This window comes from Trichoplusia ni, chromosome 13, assembly GCF_003590095.1.
Source record: "Trichoplusia ni isolate ovarian cell line Hi5 chromosome 13, tn1, whole genome shotgun sequence".
Lineage (NCBI taxonomy): Eukaryota > Metazoa > Arthropoda > Insecta > Lepidoptera > Noctuidae > Trichoplusia > Trichoplusia ni.
The window spans coordinates 9,585,338-9,599,014 of record NC_039490.1 but is presented as its reverse complement, the minus strand read 5'-3'; the positions used below and the strand labels follow the sequence as shown (position 1 = coordinate 9,599,014).

At 34.0% G+C, this 13,677-nt stretch overlaps 1 protein-coding gene across 5 annotated transcripts in view; it reads left to right on the top strand.

The window, feature by feature from the left end:
- Positions 1-4,785, top strand: part of LOC113500123 — a 30,143-nt gene extending 25,358 nt beyond the window's left edge. For 4 of the 5 annotated variants that reach the window (XM_026880800.1, XM_026880799.1, XM_026880801.1 and 1 more), the window contains 7 exons: positions 357-435; positions 930-1,038; positions 1,504-1,611; positions 2,259-2,402; positions 2,809-2,957; positions 3,491-3,574; positions 4,237-4,785. In XM_026880800.1, the coding sequence (XP_026736601.1) occupies positions 357-435; positions 930-1,038; positions 1,504-1,611; positions 2,259-2,402; positions 2,809-2,957; positions 3,491-3,574; positions 4,237-4,617 (1,054 nt within the window). In that variant the 3' untranslated portion in view covers positions 4,618-4,785. Of the gene's footprint in view, positions 1-356; positions 586-929; positions 1,039-1,503; positions 1,612-2,258; positions 2,403-2,808; positions 2,958-3,490; positions 3,575-4,236 lie in introns of those variants that run through there. The other variant, XM_026880802.1, reaches the window with a different exon arrangement.
- Positions 4,786-13,677: the final 8,892 nt, after the last annotated feature.

Here is a 13,677-nt window from a genome sequence, read left to right as displayed (position 1 = left end):
GTTCATCGCAACTTACCACTGACCAATTTTACTTACTAAAGTATTCTAATTTGGTAATTAATTACTATTATCTTGAGTTCAATCACCTGTCTTTTTGTCATGCCATGATATTCTTTATTCGGCTGAATGGTACATAAAATAGGCCTAATAATTTTAAATGATGAAACGGTTTACGCGGGATCGAGATCTGCGCATGATTAAGGACTCCGGTTGGGTCCGAAACTAGTCGGGCTACCCCGATAAATACGCGTGAGTAAACCGTTACATCATTTAATAATGAATCATTCTCACGATAGTTACTATCAGGCCTAATATTAGCCAAATATTCGTGACATCAATACTTATAATACTTGCAGATTGATAACGTATCCCAAGTATTTATACGAAAGAATCTCTGACAGACTTACCAGGCGGAGTACTGATGACAGAGAAGATGTGAGTTTATTTCTATTTTATTCTCTTCATTAATGTCTATATTATCTTTAAAGGCTCTGGTCTCATCATTATAATATTCTACTACATTCACATAACGCCACCTAGTCTCAAACTAAGCAAAGCTTGTGGTATGATTTCTAGATACGTGATAAACATAATTATTTATTTGTAATACATAAATAATATAGATAAATTACACCCAGACACAGGAAAAATGATCGTGCTTATCACACAAACATTTGTCCTGGGAATCAAACCCACGACACCCGGAATAGCAATCAGGGTCGCTTACCACTAGACTATCAGGCCAGTCATTAGCTTGCTGTATTTCTTATTAGACGAGCAATTAACTGTTCTAAAGGGTATAGTTCTCTCCAAATTTTCTGCTTGTCATTAGTATCAAGCAAATCTCAACCTTATTGACTTGAAAAGTGTTGTATGACATCGGTTTATTATGAAGACTGGTTATTTAAGAGGTTTTTTTATATTCACAGGACGACATTGAAAATGAACAGAAATTAATATTTACATCGCTAACTGCTAACATGAAGGATGTATGCAAGAAGGCAGCGAGAGCGGTGCAGCTGTCAAGGAATATTGAAGGTTTTGATCTTTATGTAGCTTTTTACACTGTCAAACATACTTAGGCCTTTCGTTCCATGTTTCAATGCAAGTTTCTGATGTCCGATTGTTTTAGTTTGCATACAAGATGTGTACTTATATTTATAGAGGAATTGTTATTGGCCTGTTTAAGCAATAGCTGTGATCATTTGGTACAGTGTGCTCCCACAGGGCACAGACTTGCGCCCTTTATCATGTTATCTTATTTCTTAAAGAAGCTTTTATGTATGTATGTTTGAGTATCGTAAACAGCTCCGACAATATTCATGAAATTTGACGTACAGAAGATTCGGGAGCGATACATCGATATGACTAGAATCCAATTCTCAGCAAAATTTCGTCTTATTCGTAATTTCGATCAGATCCAAAACTGGTTGACAGATTCTGAAAAGTGTAATCAAACCGTTCTTAGACACTTTTTATTCTTAATGATTATTTTTTCTGCAGTGAGAGAGGACAGTAAACAGGGTTCGATAGCGACATCCCTGATGCAGCAGCTGGTCCGACTGCTGACCGATCTGGTGGACTATCAGGTTCAGCAGAAGACTTGTACCAGTAAGTGGTTACTATATTATCCTCCTAGTATCAATTATTCAGCCTATCGAGGTCTGCTGCTAGACATAAGCCTCCCCCAAGTTGCTCTACAACACCCGGTCCTCCGCCTTCCGCATCTAGTCCACTGCTGGACATAGGCCTCCCTCGAGTTGCCTTAAAACATACGATCCACTGAGTTCGGCATCTAGTCCGAGCCACATACCTTTGTTTAGGTCATCGGTCCATCGGGCCATTAATATAGAATTGTTTGTAGATTTATCATCTTGACAGTCTGGAATCACCCACTGCCTGATAGCACTTAGAAAGCGGTAATGGATGAGCGAAACATGGTGCTGTCCACACGTTTTTTTTTTTGACGTTTAAAAGAGCTTCACTCTAGTAGGGTCACTTAAATAAACTAAGTGGATTTTGATTTCATAGGTAGAGTAGTGATTTGTAAATCGCGATAAAAAATTATAATTTGGCATCAGTTATTTTTAATAATTTGTAATATTTGCTTTTTCAAGAATCAGAATCAGCATGAGAATCAGAAATTTATTTGTGAATAGTGAAAATAAAAAGAGCGCAAAGCGACATCTAAAAACAATGATATAGATATAAAATTTTAAAGCAGTAGCCCTGAATAAATTATTTTCTCTTTACCCCAGAGCTACCATCAGACCTTCAAAACTTCCTGGAATGGCTGACGGTTCCTAAGGAGGAGGCTCAGGAGGCCCAGACCGATGCCCTCACATACAAGACTCCTTACCAAGAGGATGACCTGATTGATGAGTTGGAGATTCCATCCGATGGTAAGAAGGACCATTAGACATCCAATGTGTAGTTTTAGAATGTAATATTATTCCAAATGGCGGTGACTACTTGTTTGTTTATTTAATAATAAAAAAAACACGTTTTTATAAACTCTCTTGTTTGTTTGTCGTTCCGATCAGATTTTTGTAACTCAATTTTGTTGCAACTCTATTTTGAAGCGCTTCCCGATAAGCTAGCAGGCTGAAATTTTCAGGCTAGCTTCTAACCCGATGACAACGCAATTCAAATCTATAAAACCAAAAATTTGACATTTAAAACATTGGTATATATTTTTTTAAAGTGTTATTACGTCGTCAATTGATAGTTTCCTAGTATTTTTACAAAATTTTAATAGCTATTTTATTGTTCTTTAAAATAATATTACTGGTATTTTCCTTCCAACAGAGCGACCAAACGATCAGCCCCCGGACTATGAAACGATCGGCTTCAATGAGAAGCTGGGTAGTGGTGATCTGAGGATCCACTACCTGGACGTTCTCCACTCCGTCCAGGACCTGCTCGACCACTACGAGGAGATGTCTGATGAGGAGAAGGTAGGAATATCAAGGACAGCTAATGACTCTCCTGTTGGTCTGGTGGTCGAGTGGTCAGTGGCCCTGACTGTTATTCAGGGTTTGATTCCCATCCAGGACTTGTGTTTGTGTGATAAGCATGATCATTTAATTTTGTTCTTTTTGGGTGGCATTTATTTATAATATGTATGTATTTAGAATATTTATTTTCTCCGTGCTATATTTGCTAGTTTCAATATGATTGTTAGGTTCACTGTGGGTTTAAAACGTTTCGTCAAGTAGGTTTGAAAAATGATGGAATGATGGATGGAATATTGTCCTTTTCGAATGGCTTTTTTATACCATTTTATATTAATCCTCGCAAGATTAGTCCTGAGTCCTTATCATGATCTGTGGCTGGTGCGAAGAGCGAGTATTATTATACAAGTGGAGGACATTTTACATTTTATCTAATTTAAATACATTGTACGTACGCATAATTTTACGCAAAGTTATCAGAACAGTATAGCACAGTTTATTTCACGTGTCAAATGCTTTGTCTTTTCATTTTTCAGAGCAAAATGACTGGTGTTAAGAGTTACTTGGAGAGTCAGATGCGATACCTGAACAAACAATTATCTGGCTATGATTTATATAGTGTAAGTATTTCACTATTTAAGGTTAAATTAGTGTTAGGACGGCCTAGAATAAAATCACTTGGTCGACCGAAATTACAACCTATCTTTTTGTACCTGAAATAAAAATCCATTAATTCAAGTTAGTCTAGAAAGAAGGACTTTTTAAACGTCATAATAAATATAAACCATTATTAAATAATGTAACGGTTTACTCACGCGTATTTATCGGGGTAGCCCGACTAGTTTCCGACTAGGCGGGATCGCGAGTCGAACTGCGATCCCACCGCGTCTGCTCATGATTAAGTACTCCGGTTGGGTCCGAAACTCGTCGGGCTACCCCGATAAATACGCGTGAGTAAACTGTTACATCATTTAATAAAGAATCAGTCTCACGATAGTTATTATAAAAATATAAACCATCACCCTGTTTCTGCTCATCCTTCGCCGCATTCAAAGTGCGCTGCGTGTAATGACGAAACTGCGCAATAAATTCTACAGCATACAACGCTGTAACTTCGTTTATTTTAAATGTCATATCCGTACGTAGGAACATAATTTGATAAGCATCAAGGAACCGAAGCAAAAAAGATAGCGTTTAAGAATGCTGCAGCATATCTATTAGATAATTAAATTAGTCCAAGGTCAGCAGTCTAGATTAACCTATATCTCGTCTTTTCCCACAGCTTTTCGAGAAACATCAACACCAAATGAGATACAAGCGAGACCTAACAATCAAACCACGCCTCACCAAACGGCGTCGTAAGAGAAAACCCCAGAAATACGTCAAAAACTTCGGCAAGAAACATACAAGAACCACAGCGAGTTTTGATGATGCTGTACCCATAACTGACAATAAACGAAAAGTGATTAAAGAAGACAAATCAATTAATAAACTCATTAACAGAGCATTTGAAGAAAAGGTTTCTAAAGATGTGAGAAGGAATCTAAAAGACGTTTATTACAAAGCGGTGGCAGAAGCAAAGAAATATGCGACAGCTAAGAATGTTCATAAGAAGGATGATAACACCGCTTTTGAGTCCACTTCCGTTTCTGCTCACACGTAGTTTGTTGTGTATCCTTATAAGACGGCAATGAATAGCGTTTTTGCGAACATCACATGTTGGTTTTGAGTTTTTGAATATTGGTGGGTTTTCTATCGCTTTGTCGTGGATTTTGTTTCTTATTAACCTTGGATGGTTTTCTTTTGCATTTGTATGGATTTTTACATTGTGGTAGTTCAGTTCACATTTGATCTGATCTTGATCCATCATTGTATTAGTAGAAAGAGATGGTTTTATCTAGTTGTGCAGTTACATATTTATCTGTGGAAAGGATATTCCTTTCGTACTTCCATCACTCCTAATTCAGATTGTATCTGAAAGAAATCTTAATATGGGAGTAAACTTTTGGCGTATTTATCTTTTTTTTAACCCTTGACTCATAAGGCCGCTCTTTATGCGTCAGGGGTTTTGTAAGTTAGTCTGCTATGTGTGTATCTGTGTTTCTGTCTGTAATACCGTAGCTACTAAACGCATGAAGCAATTGGGATGGGGTTATTTTTAATCGGGATATTATTCTTTAATTCCGTTCGACGTCATGGCTTTCTATCTTTAAAATATTGTGATATTCCTATGGGACCTACTTTATTCCCTTTGCCACTCCAATGATACGCATAGACATTCTTAAGTATACAATCAGGTCAACCATTCTCCTTTTTTGGACTGGTCTTGGACTAGTAGCATGTAGTCCAACCTAAATTGGCGTTATGACGTATCATTATGTTGCTTCTGCTACAGAAGGCATTATTTCTTCTATGACTTCTTCTTCTTCTCTCCCAGAAGACTTCTCATTTTGTCCCTCTTACAGAAGAGTTGTGTTCACATTAACAAGAAGACGATTAGTTTCGTATCGACTGTGGCTTTGTGAATGTTTTCAAAATATTCCATTTTTTCTATTGACATTGTTTGTAGTAGTTTATTTGTAGGATTTATGCGATGACAGATGAAATAAAAATTATGAATTGTATTTCTGTTTTGTGTTTTAATTACGTAGCTTCATCTTCCGCAGTTATTTCAAAACCATGATATATTCGAGTAGCTTTAGTAACAAAAAAATAAGGTGAAGTAACGGTTGGTAAGACCATAAATTTGATGGGCGTCCAATTTTTATCACTTTTGTGTCGATTCCGAACACCGATCGTGACCGATGACCACCGCATGCTAAGTATACCGATCGTATGCGAGTCCGACTTGCAATTCAACAGATTTTATTTGATCTATTTAGATTTTATTATTTGACTTTCTTTTAACTTTTTTATTCAGTTTTCAAGCAAAACTTGCAACTAAAGAGAAAATATAATGACCACCCAAAACAGTCTGATATTTCTATTAGGTATTATATAAGTTTACCATCAGACATTTTACATTACAAATTGTTGAACACCAAAAAATATAGTCCATTCAAATGCAGTGTACCTCTGCCTACCCCTTCGGGACTGAACTAATACATTTGTACGAGTCCTGCAATAAAGTGCAGTAATATCGTAAAAGTGTTTCGCTTAATATTTCATTCTTCCAAACTGCTCCGGTGATAAAATGCAGGCGAACCTTGTATTATTAACTAGTATGTCTGCGAGTGAGATTAAAATGTTTATAGTGGACTTTATAGTTTTGTTAACTTTTTGTTGAAGTATTATTGCTTTAAATGGAATCAGTTGCGGCCATTTTGTGTTTCTTAAGTGATGTAAGACAACAGAGTTGTATGTAGCCGAGTGGTTGAGGTCACCACGCCAAACCTGCTGTGCTCGACGTGTCGCGGGTTCGATCCTCGCCTAGTACAAGTATTTGAGCATTTAATTTTGTGCGATCTGTGAATGCTTGTCCTGGGTTGTCTATGTGCATGTGCCTTGAAAGTTTGTGAAACTCCCCGACGACAGCTGCATAGATGAATAACAACAAAGATTAAATTCTTTAATGCGGGAGTCATTTTAAGTAAGTACATAAAAAGAAAAGAATAGAAAAGAAAGTCTTTGATTCGACAACTTTATTTGTTTTAGTTGTTTCTGATTTGGAAATTTCACGCCTAAAATCGCAATCCCGATAAATACGCATAAGAAAACAGTTATTAAATAAATACCTATGAATCCGCCTCACGAAAGTTATTATAAAAAAGTGTTTAGAAATGTTTTTAATCCATTAAGCTGACACGAGAATAGTTCAAATATAAAATAAATAACATTTTAAAGAGTTATGTTGTTGTAATTCAGTTGACGGGATAACATGCCATCTTGTCTGCCTAAATGCCATTTGAGACGTTTCATAGCACATAAAATAGGGCGGCCATGGTTTTCGGAGATAGAAAGACAGAGCTGCAGAATATTGGTGAAGTACTGTTATAGTAAAGTGTGGTGTTTGAGCCGTTTGAGGTCATTTGGAAAATTCGAAATTGTATGTCAAAATTGTTTGGTTTTGTATTATGGTACTTTAAACTCAGAACTTAGAAGTTATTTTTGTATTTTGCAAATCAACAACAATAATAATTATTTATTTCGCTAAGGCCCGATTTTTCACTCGTCAGATAACTTATATCTGAGGAATAAATATGGCCGTTTGACATATTTTCTATATAAAAGTCAAACATATCCGTCGAATAAAAGTTATCTGGCGATTGAAAAATCAGCTCTAAAACGTAGGTACATAAAGTTGATCAGAATAATTAAGCAAGAGCCAAACCAGAAGCTTTAACAAAGAGTAGGTAAAACAATTGCACATTTATTTCATTAATAATACAATCATTTATTTATTTTACCCATAATAATATTCAAGCGTCTCCATCTACAAAGTATCACACAAGCACAAAACAATTTCTTATAATATCAGGAATGTCTCCCCATAAACAACAGACACCCTACCCTAAGAGCGCCTGATAAATGTTTATAGCTCACTCCCACGCGATCTCGAGACATTAGGACGAGTCCTGGGACTTGCCTACAGCCTGCACACTCTAGTGGGTAGGTACATCTTGTAAGGTACTGAAATTAATGTTCAGTTATGGGATTTTGAAAGTAAAGAGAAATGAGATAGATACTTATGTACTGAAAAAATATAATTTTTAGTATTTGATTGCCAGCGTCAGGATGGTAAGACCAAATGAGATGTGTAGCAAATATTTAACTATTGGTAGTAAATAGAAAATGGATATTAAATAGTGCACATGGTCCCAAAAATATATTTTGTTTGGTCCAGCCATCCTGACGCTGTCATTTGATTTATAGTGGTAAAATACCGAGAAAAATATTAATTTTATCATTACAGATACATCTGTTGATATTTTCATGAGCCAGAGTGATCAAAGATGCTCAATCTCTCTTTAAATGATTAGAGGCCTGTGCCCAACAGTGGGCATTTATAAACTATCATTAAATATCTGTAAACTCAAACTTGTAACCTCCAGAATGAAATATAAGACTTTAAACAACTATTCCATTAGGACCTGTCATAAAATATGTATTTTATATTTTAAAAGCAACTTAAGGCAGCCAGACTAATAGTGATGTAACAAATGTCTTATCGATATTTTGCGACTTGTATACGGTAATTAGTGCTGTACATTATCGACATTATGACGTCGAGACTGCACTTTGGTGCGACTATTAGGCTAGTGTTGTGCCTTTCAATTTTGTGTTCTATCGATATTTTTTAATGAGATTCTATTTGGTAAACTGAATTAGAATAACTGTAGATTTTCTGGATTGTCACTGTTTAACTTTATTTTAATGTTTATTACATGTATTACATTAAATATCAAACAAGATATTTGATCAATAAACATTTAATTTTTTTAAATATTTTCCTATCTATTTATTTTGTCATCTAAGTAATAGAAACTTATTTATAAACTCAGTACGTTGTCGTTTACCTATGAAAATACCAGTTGCAAAGAAAAATTGACAATCATTTTCATTTTAAGCCGTCAATCCGGAATTCATCGATATAATATTTATCGACTACTCCCATCACTATACAGTACGAATGCTATAATTTTCGTACAAAATACAGCACTTACCGCGTTGGTTACTTTCGATACAAGCTTACAACCCTGCTGTATACAGGCTGATGTTTTATTTGTAACATAAATTTATCTGTTTGGGTTACTAAAGAAAAGTTTATTTTTTTATAGAAACGATTAATAACAGGTTTGAAAGTAGTTTTTGTAGATTATTTCTATAAAATGCTTTATTTTTAATTTCACATTTATAGAATTTACATTTTAATTTATCGATTAGGAAGTTGCAATTTCTTTGTATTTGTATCATACTTACGACAGGATTAAGTTAATAAACAAGAAGCATAAAAATTTATGTCCATTTAGAAACATTAACTTTGAATTTTAGGTAAAATGAAAGTTATTTATTTATTTATTTAATTATCACACTAATCTACCATTACAGGTTACTTAACCTAATGCGGTAGCAAGGACTAAACAAAGGCCTAAGTATTTATGTGAACTAGGGTTATAAAAAATCGTAAAAAAATATATTCACAAGTCTAGCGCGAAAAATAACATCGTAAACATTTACTAACAAATAAAATCTACAACAAATCTACGGTAATTATTTTCTTTCTGCAATTACTCTCAAAAATAATTCATTTCTAAAAAAACAACAGCCTGTATATCAATAATGAGGGCGCACGTACATTCTGTATGTATATTTAAATTTGATGCTATCCGTACAGTCGGCTCGGTATACTTGTATATATATACATATAAACATACAGGTAGGTTTGGTAGAAAATGGTAGAGATGGAGGAATACGTGAGCCGAATAAACTACCATAAGGTTTGGTTCACATGAAGTGGGTTTTTGTGGAAACTGCTGAGACTGAAAACTATCTACATTTTAATATACAATAATAAATTTTAATTTATTAACTAATTATTTATCTGCCCGACTGGGATTTAATTATTGTATACCTAAATGGGCTGATTGTAGTACTGTTTTATTATCTAAAACCTGTAAACTACTCAATCAACACAATAAAGATATTTTGCACAGATAATGTTCTGTGCGGTAATCGAACCCACAACTTCCGTTATAGCAGTCAGGGCCTCTAACCACCAAACCAACAGGTGAACTACATATTTTAAGTTATCACTCCTATTGAATGCACGATTTTCCACCGACTTCGGAAAAGGAGGAGATTCTCAATCCGTCTGTATTTTTCAAAACTTCGTACTGTATAAACCGATTTTGTTTATTCTTCTTTATCTAAAGTCAAACAGATAATATTTTGGTCCCATGAAATATCATCAAGTTTAGTTCATTAATTTTATTTCAAGTCGATCGAATGTCATTCTAAGAAAACTATATTATTATTTCGTACTAAGCAGACAATAAATATTCATCAGACATTTGACAGATTTTTGAAATCTGTTTTGCTAACGAAAGACTTGGTTTTAATTGCAATTTCAAGAAATTACATTATTATTTAAACAACATGTAAACCAACCCTACATTTCACGTTTTTATACTGATCCAAAACCGATTCATCTTAAAGACGATTGAATTGATTTTTATGTGAGGGTATAACGGTAATCTCACCATTTTGAAAAGTATACCGTATTATTTATTTTTAGTAATATCAATCTTCTTATTTACTGAAATGAATTGCTGCTCGTTAGTCTAGCTAAACAAGAGAATGGGTGAAGCGATTTGCCTTATTTAAGTCTTGAAATATTCGCAAAAGTTGTGGAAAGGTTGATTTGGTGATAATATATTTTTTTTCAGCCATTACTTTCCCACTGCAGGGCAAAGGCCTCCCTTAGATTCTTCCACTCTGTCCGGTCTATTGCTTTTGCCGTCCACTGTTTGTGGTACGCATCCAGTTCGTCCCGCCATCTCATTCGAGGCCGTCCTCGTCGCCGTTTTATGTTTGATGTGACCCAGAGGGTACAGACTTTGGCCCAGGAGTTATCGGATAATAAATTGAATGTAGCAAAAAGAATTTCATTTTATCTGCATTGTTATCATCGACTGTTAGAAAAAAGTAATTGAAAAAATGGTCATAAAGTAAAAACCACTAGAAGACAAACCGGATTAAAATTAAAGGACCCAATAACAGCTATAACACTTTAAAAGAGTCACTAAAATCCGCCAAAGTACGAAATTCTGAGGTTGTAAAGAAAAGAAAAAAGAAATAAAGAAACGACTTGAAAAGCTTTTTCTGAAAGTCTGTTGAAAAATCAGACAAATCGAAAATTAGTGATCGATGGGCGTCGATTTCACATGATTTGATGACTATTCTTACAACCATACTATAGATACGTAGATATTAAACACAAAATAATAAAATTAATCTTAAAAATCCAATTTACTACAAAAGTATCTCTTAAAAGAACGCGTAAAACCGAAGAACTCCGTACTTAAGTAAAGTAATATCAATTTACTTCAAATTCTTTTACTTCTAAGATCTACAAAATATTATTACAAATATAAAGCTTCGAGTAAAGTGGTAAAGTCCGAATCAGTCTTGTGAACAATTGGTTCCGCATCATTATGATGTATTAAAACTGCAACTTATCACGTTTGCCAGTCTCAAACTAAGCAAAGCTTGTATTATGAGTATTAGACAACTGATAAACATACTTAAAATATATTTGTAAATACATACATTTATATAGATAAATTACACCCAGACACGGAACAAATGGTCGTGCTCATCGCACAAACAGTGCTTAAGAAAAGTTGGAACACTCAATTTTTTGTATTTGCAGTTATGGCGGCAATAATAATAGATTTTTGAGAAAGAAAGTGTTTTATTGCGAACATTGTACGCATACATAACACAACAGACTAAAATAACATGAAGAAAAAGATGTAACAGAAAAATAATAATAATATATGTATATAAAAACAAACATGAGGGGGAAAGCGTCTGGTCACAGGCAGACAAACAGAAGAGCAACACAAATCGGTATTAATCTTTGGGTTCAGAACCTCAAAAAACAGCGGTATATATTTTACTAGCTGTTGCCCGCGACTTCGTTCACTTGGTTAGAAGACATAGTTATGATTTATACCTGCCCTGTTTTTTCCACATTTTCCATTGTATCTTTGCTCCTATTAGTCGCAGCGTGATGGTTTATAGACTAAAACCTTCCTCGATGAATGTTCTATTTAACACAAAAAGAATTTTTCAATTTAAACCAGTAGTTCCTGAGATTCAATTCGTTCAAACAAACAAACTCTTCAGCTTTATATATTAGTATCGATTATAGTTTTGTTACAACGGCAAAACCAATACATCATCTGTAAAAAAAATTAACAGTCTGTGACGATTCATTTATGCGATACAATCTTGTACCAGACGGACAGAAGAAAACAGAGTCTGAATAATACGCTAACGTTTTACCCCTTGGATAAGGATCCCTAAAAAGAAAGTACTCCATAATCTTTTAACTCCAGTATAAAAAGTTTCATTTTGTTTCATAAATGTATTGGCCACATGGGTTCCGCAACTTTTAAAGATAGATATCCAAAAGGTAATCTCCTTTTCTTGTTCCCTTTTGACCAAGTTGAACAGTTTTAAAAAAATTATTAGGTTTTTTGCAGTATCGTATTTTTTATTACGTTCATGTTTCAATTGTGTGATAACAACCTAACTATTTTTTACTAATTAAAATTAATAAGTCAAAAATGTTTAGACACACATTCCATAATTCTATTATAAATATATTCTTGAAGATTTATAATTGGTTTTCGGGTGACGAAGGTATTTTTTCATTTTTTTTTTTTTATTAAACTGTAAGTTCTTAAAAAAATGTATATTTATTAAAAGACATTCATTGCTAGGAAACTTAATGTGATTTTGAAAAATTTCAGTTTGATTTTGATTGAAAAATCTATAAATTCCGTTATTTAGATAAATTTCTTGAATTACTATATTGTTGTTAGTCGTATTCAATCGCGAATTGATTTCTTTAAGAAGAACAGTTACAAATTATGTCAAATTAATGAGGTGATTAATAATGTATTGTTTAGTTAGTTAATAATTTAGATTATGTCTCGTTATTTTAACATTAATTATCATGCTTCGTCCATATTCTTAGGAGCAGTTTCGAGTGAAACTATTATAATATATTTATTGCCTGCCTACAGTCGACGATAGCAGTGCAGGCAAAAATGCATCTTTTGTAATATTTCCATATTTCCACACCGTTTAAACCTTCCCTGGACTTCCACAAATATTTCAAGACTAAAATGAGCCAAATCGGTTCAGCCGTTTTCGACTAATGAACAGCAATTCATTTTTATATTTAAAAAAGAGAAGATTTTTAATATAATATCTGTTACGTATACCTGAAATTAATAAATTAAATAAACTCGTCAAACAGTTTCTCATATTGCTTTTCAACAATAACAAGAAAAAATAACATCTCAAACTTACCGTGACCAACCTCCTTCTTGGCTTAGACCGTAAAAGTCGTTGGCAGTTGCATAAAATATTAAAGTCCTGCCTTCCCCCTTATGGTTCAGTCGTAAAGTAAGTGCAGTTGCGGACCCCTAGGCTCAAGGGTGCAGGTTCGACGAATGGGGGTCTAATGTGTTCAGACGTTGTTTATTGTGACGCTATTAAGTTTCAATTATTGTGTTTTCAGAGTTTTTCGGGTTTGTAATTGGTAGGATCTTAGTGTAATTTTAATGTTCTAAATTATTTTTTAAGGTCTAGGTTTTTGAACACTAAGCAAATGTAATTTAAAGTCTTTTACAATTCATTTCATTTGAATTGCCCGCGCTTAACTATCATAACATGCTTTACAATATTTCTAGCTGTTGTCCGGACTTAAACTATAAAACCAGGATAAAAACTATTGCATATTATGTTAATCGTAATTATAATCTATGACTGTACCAATTTTCATCTTAATCCGTTAAGTGATTTTTGCGTGAAAGAGGAACAAACATCCATACATGCAAACTTTCGCTTATGTAATATTACTAGAATAATATGAATAGTTGAATGAATGAATACTGAATAAATGAACGAATTTGATTCCAATGTATATAGATCACACTATAGCTTGAACAAAATAATTACGATGTGTTTTTTCGAACGACTCTCGAAG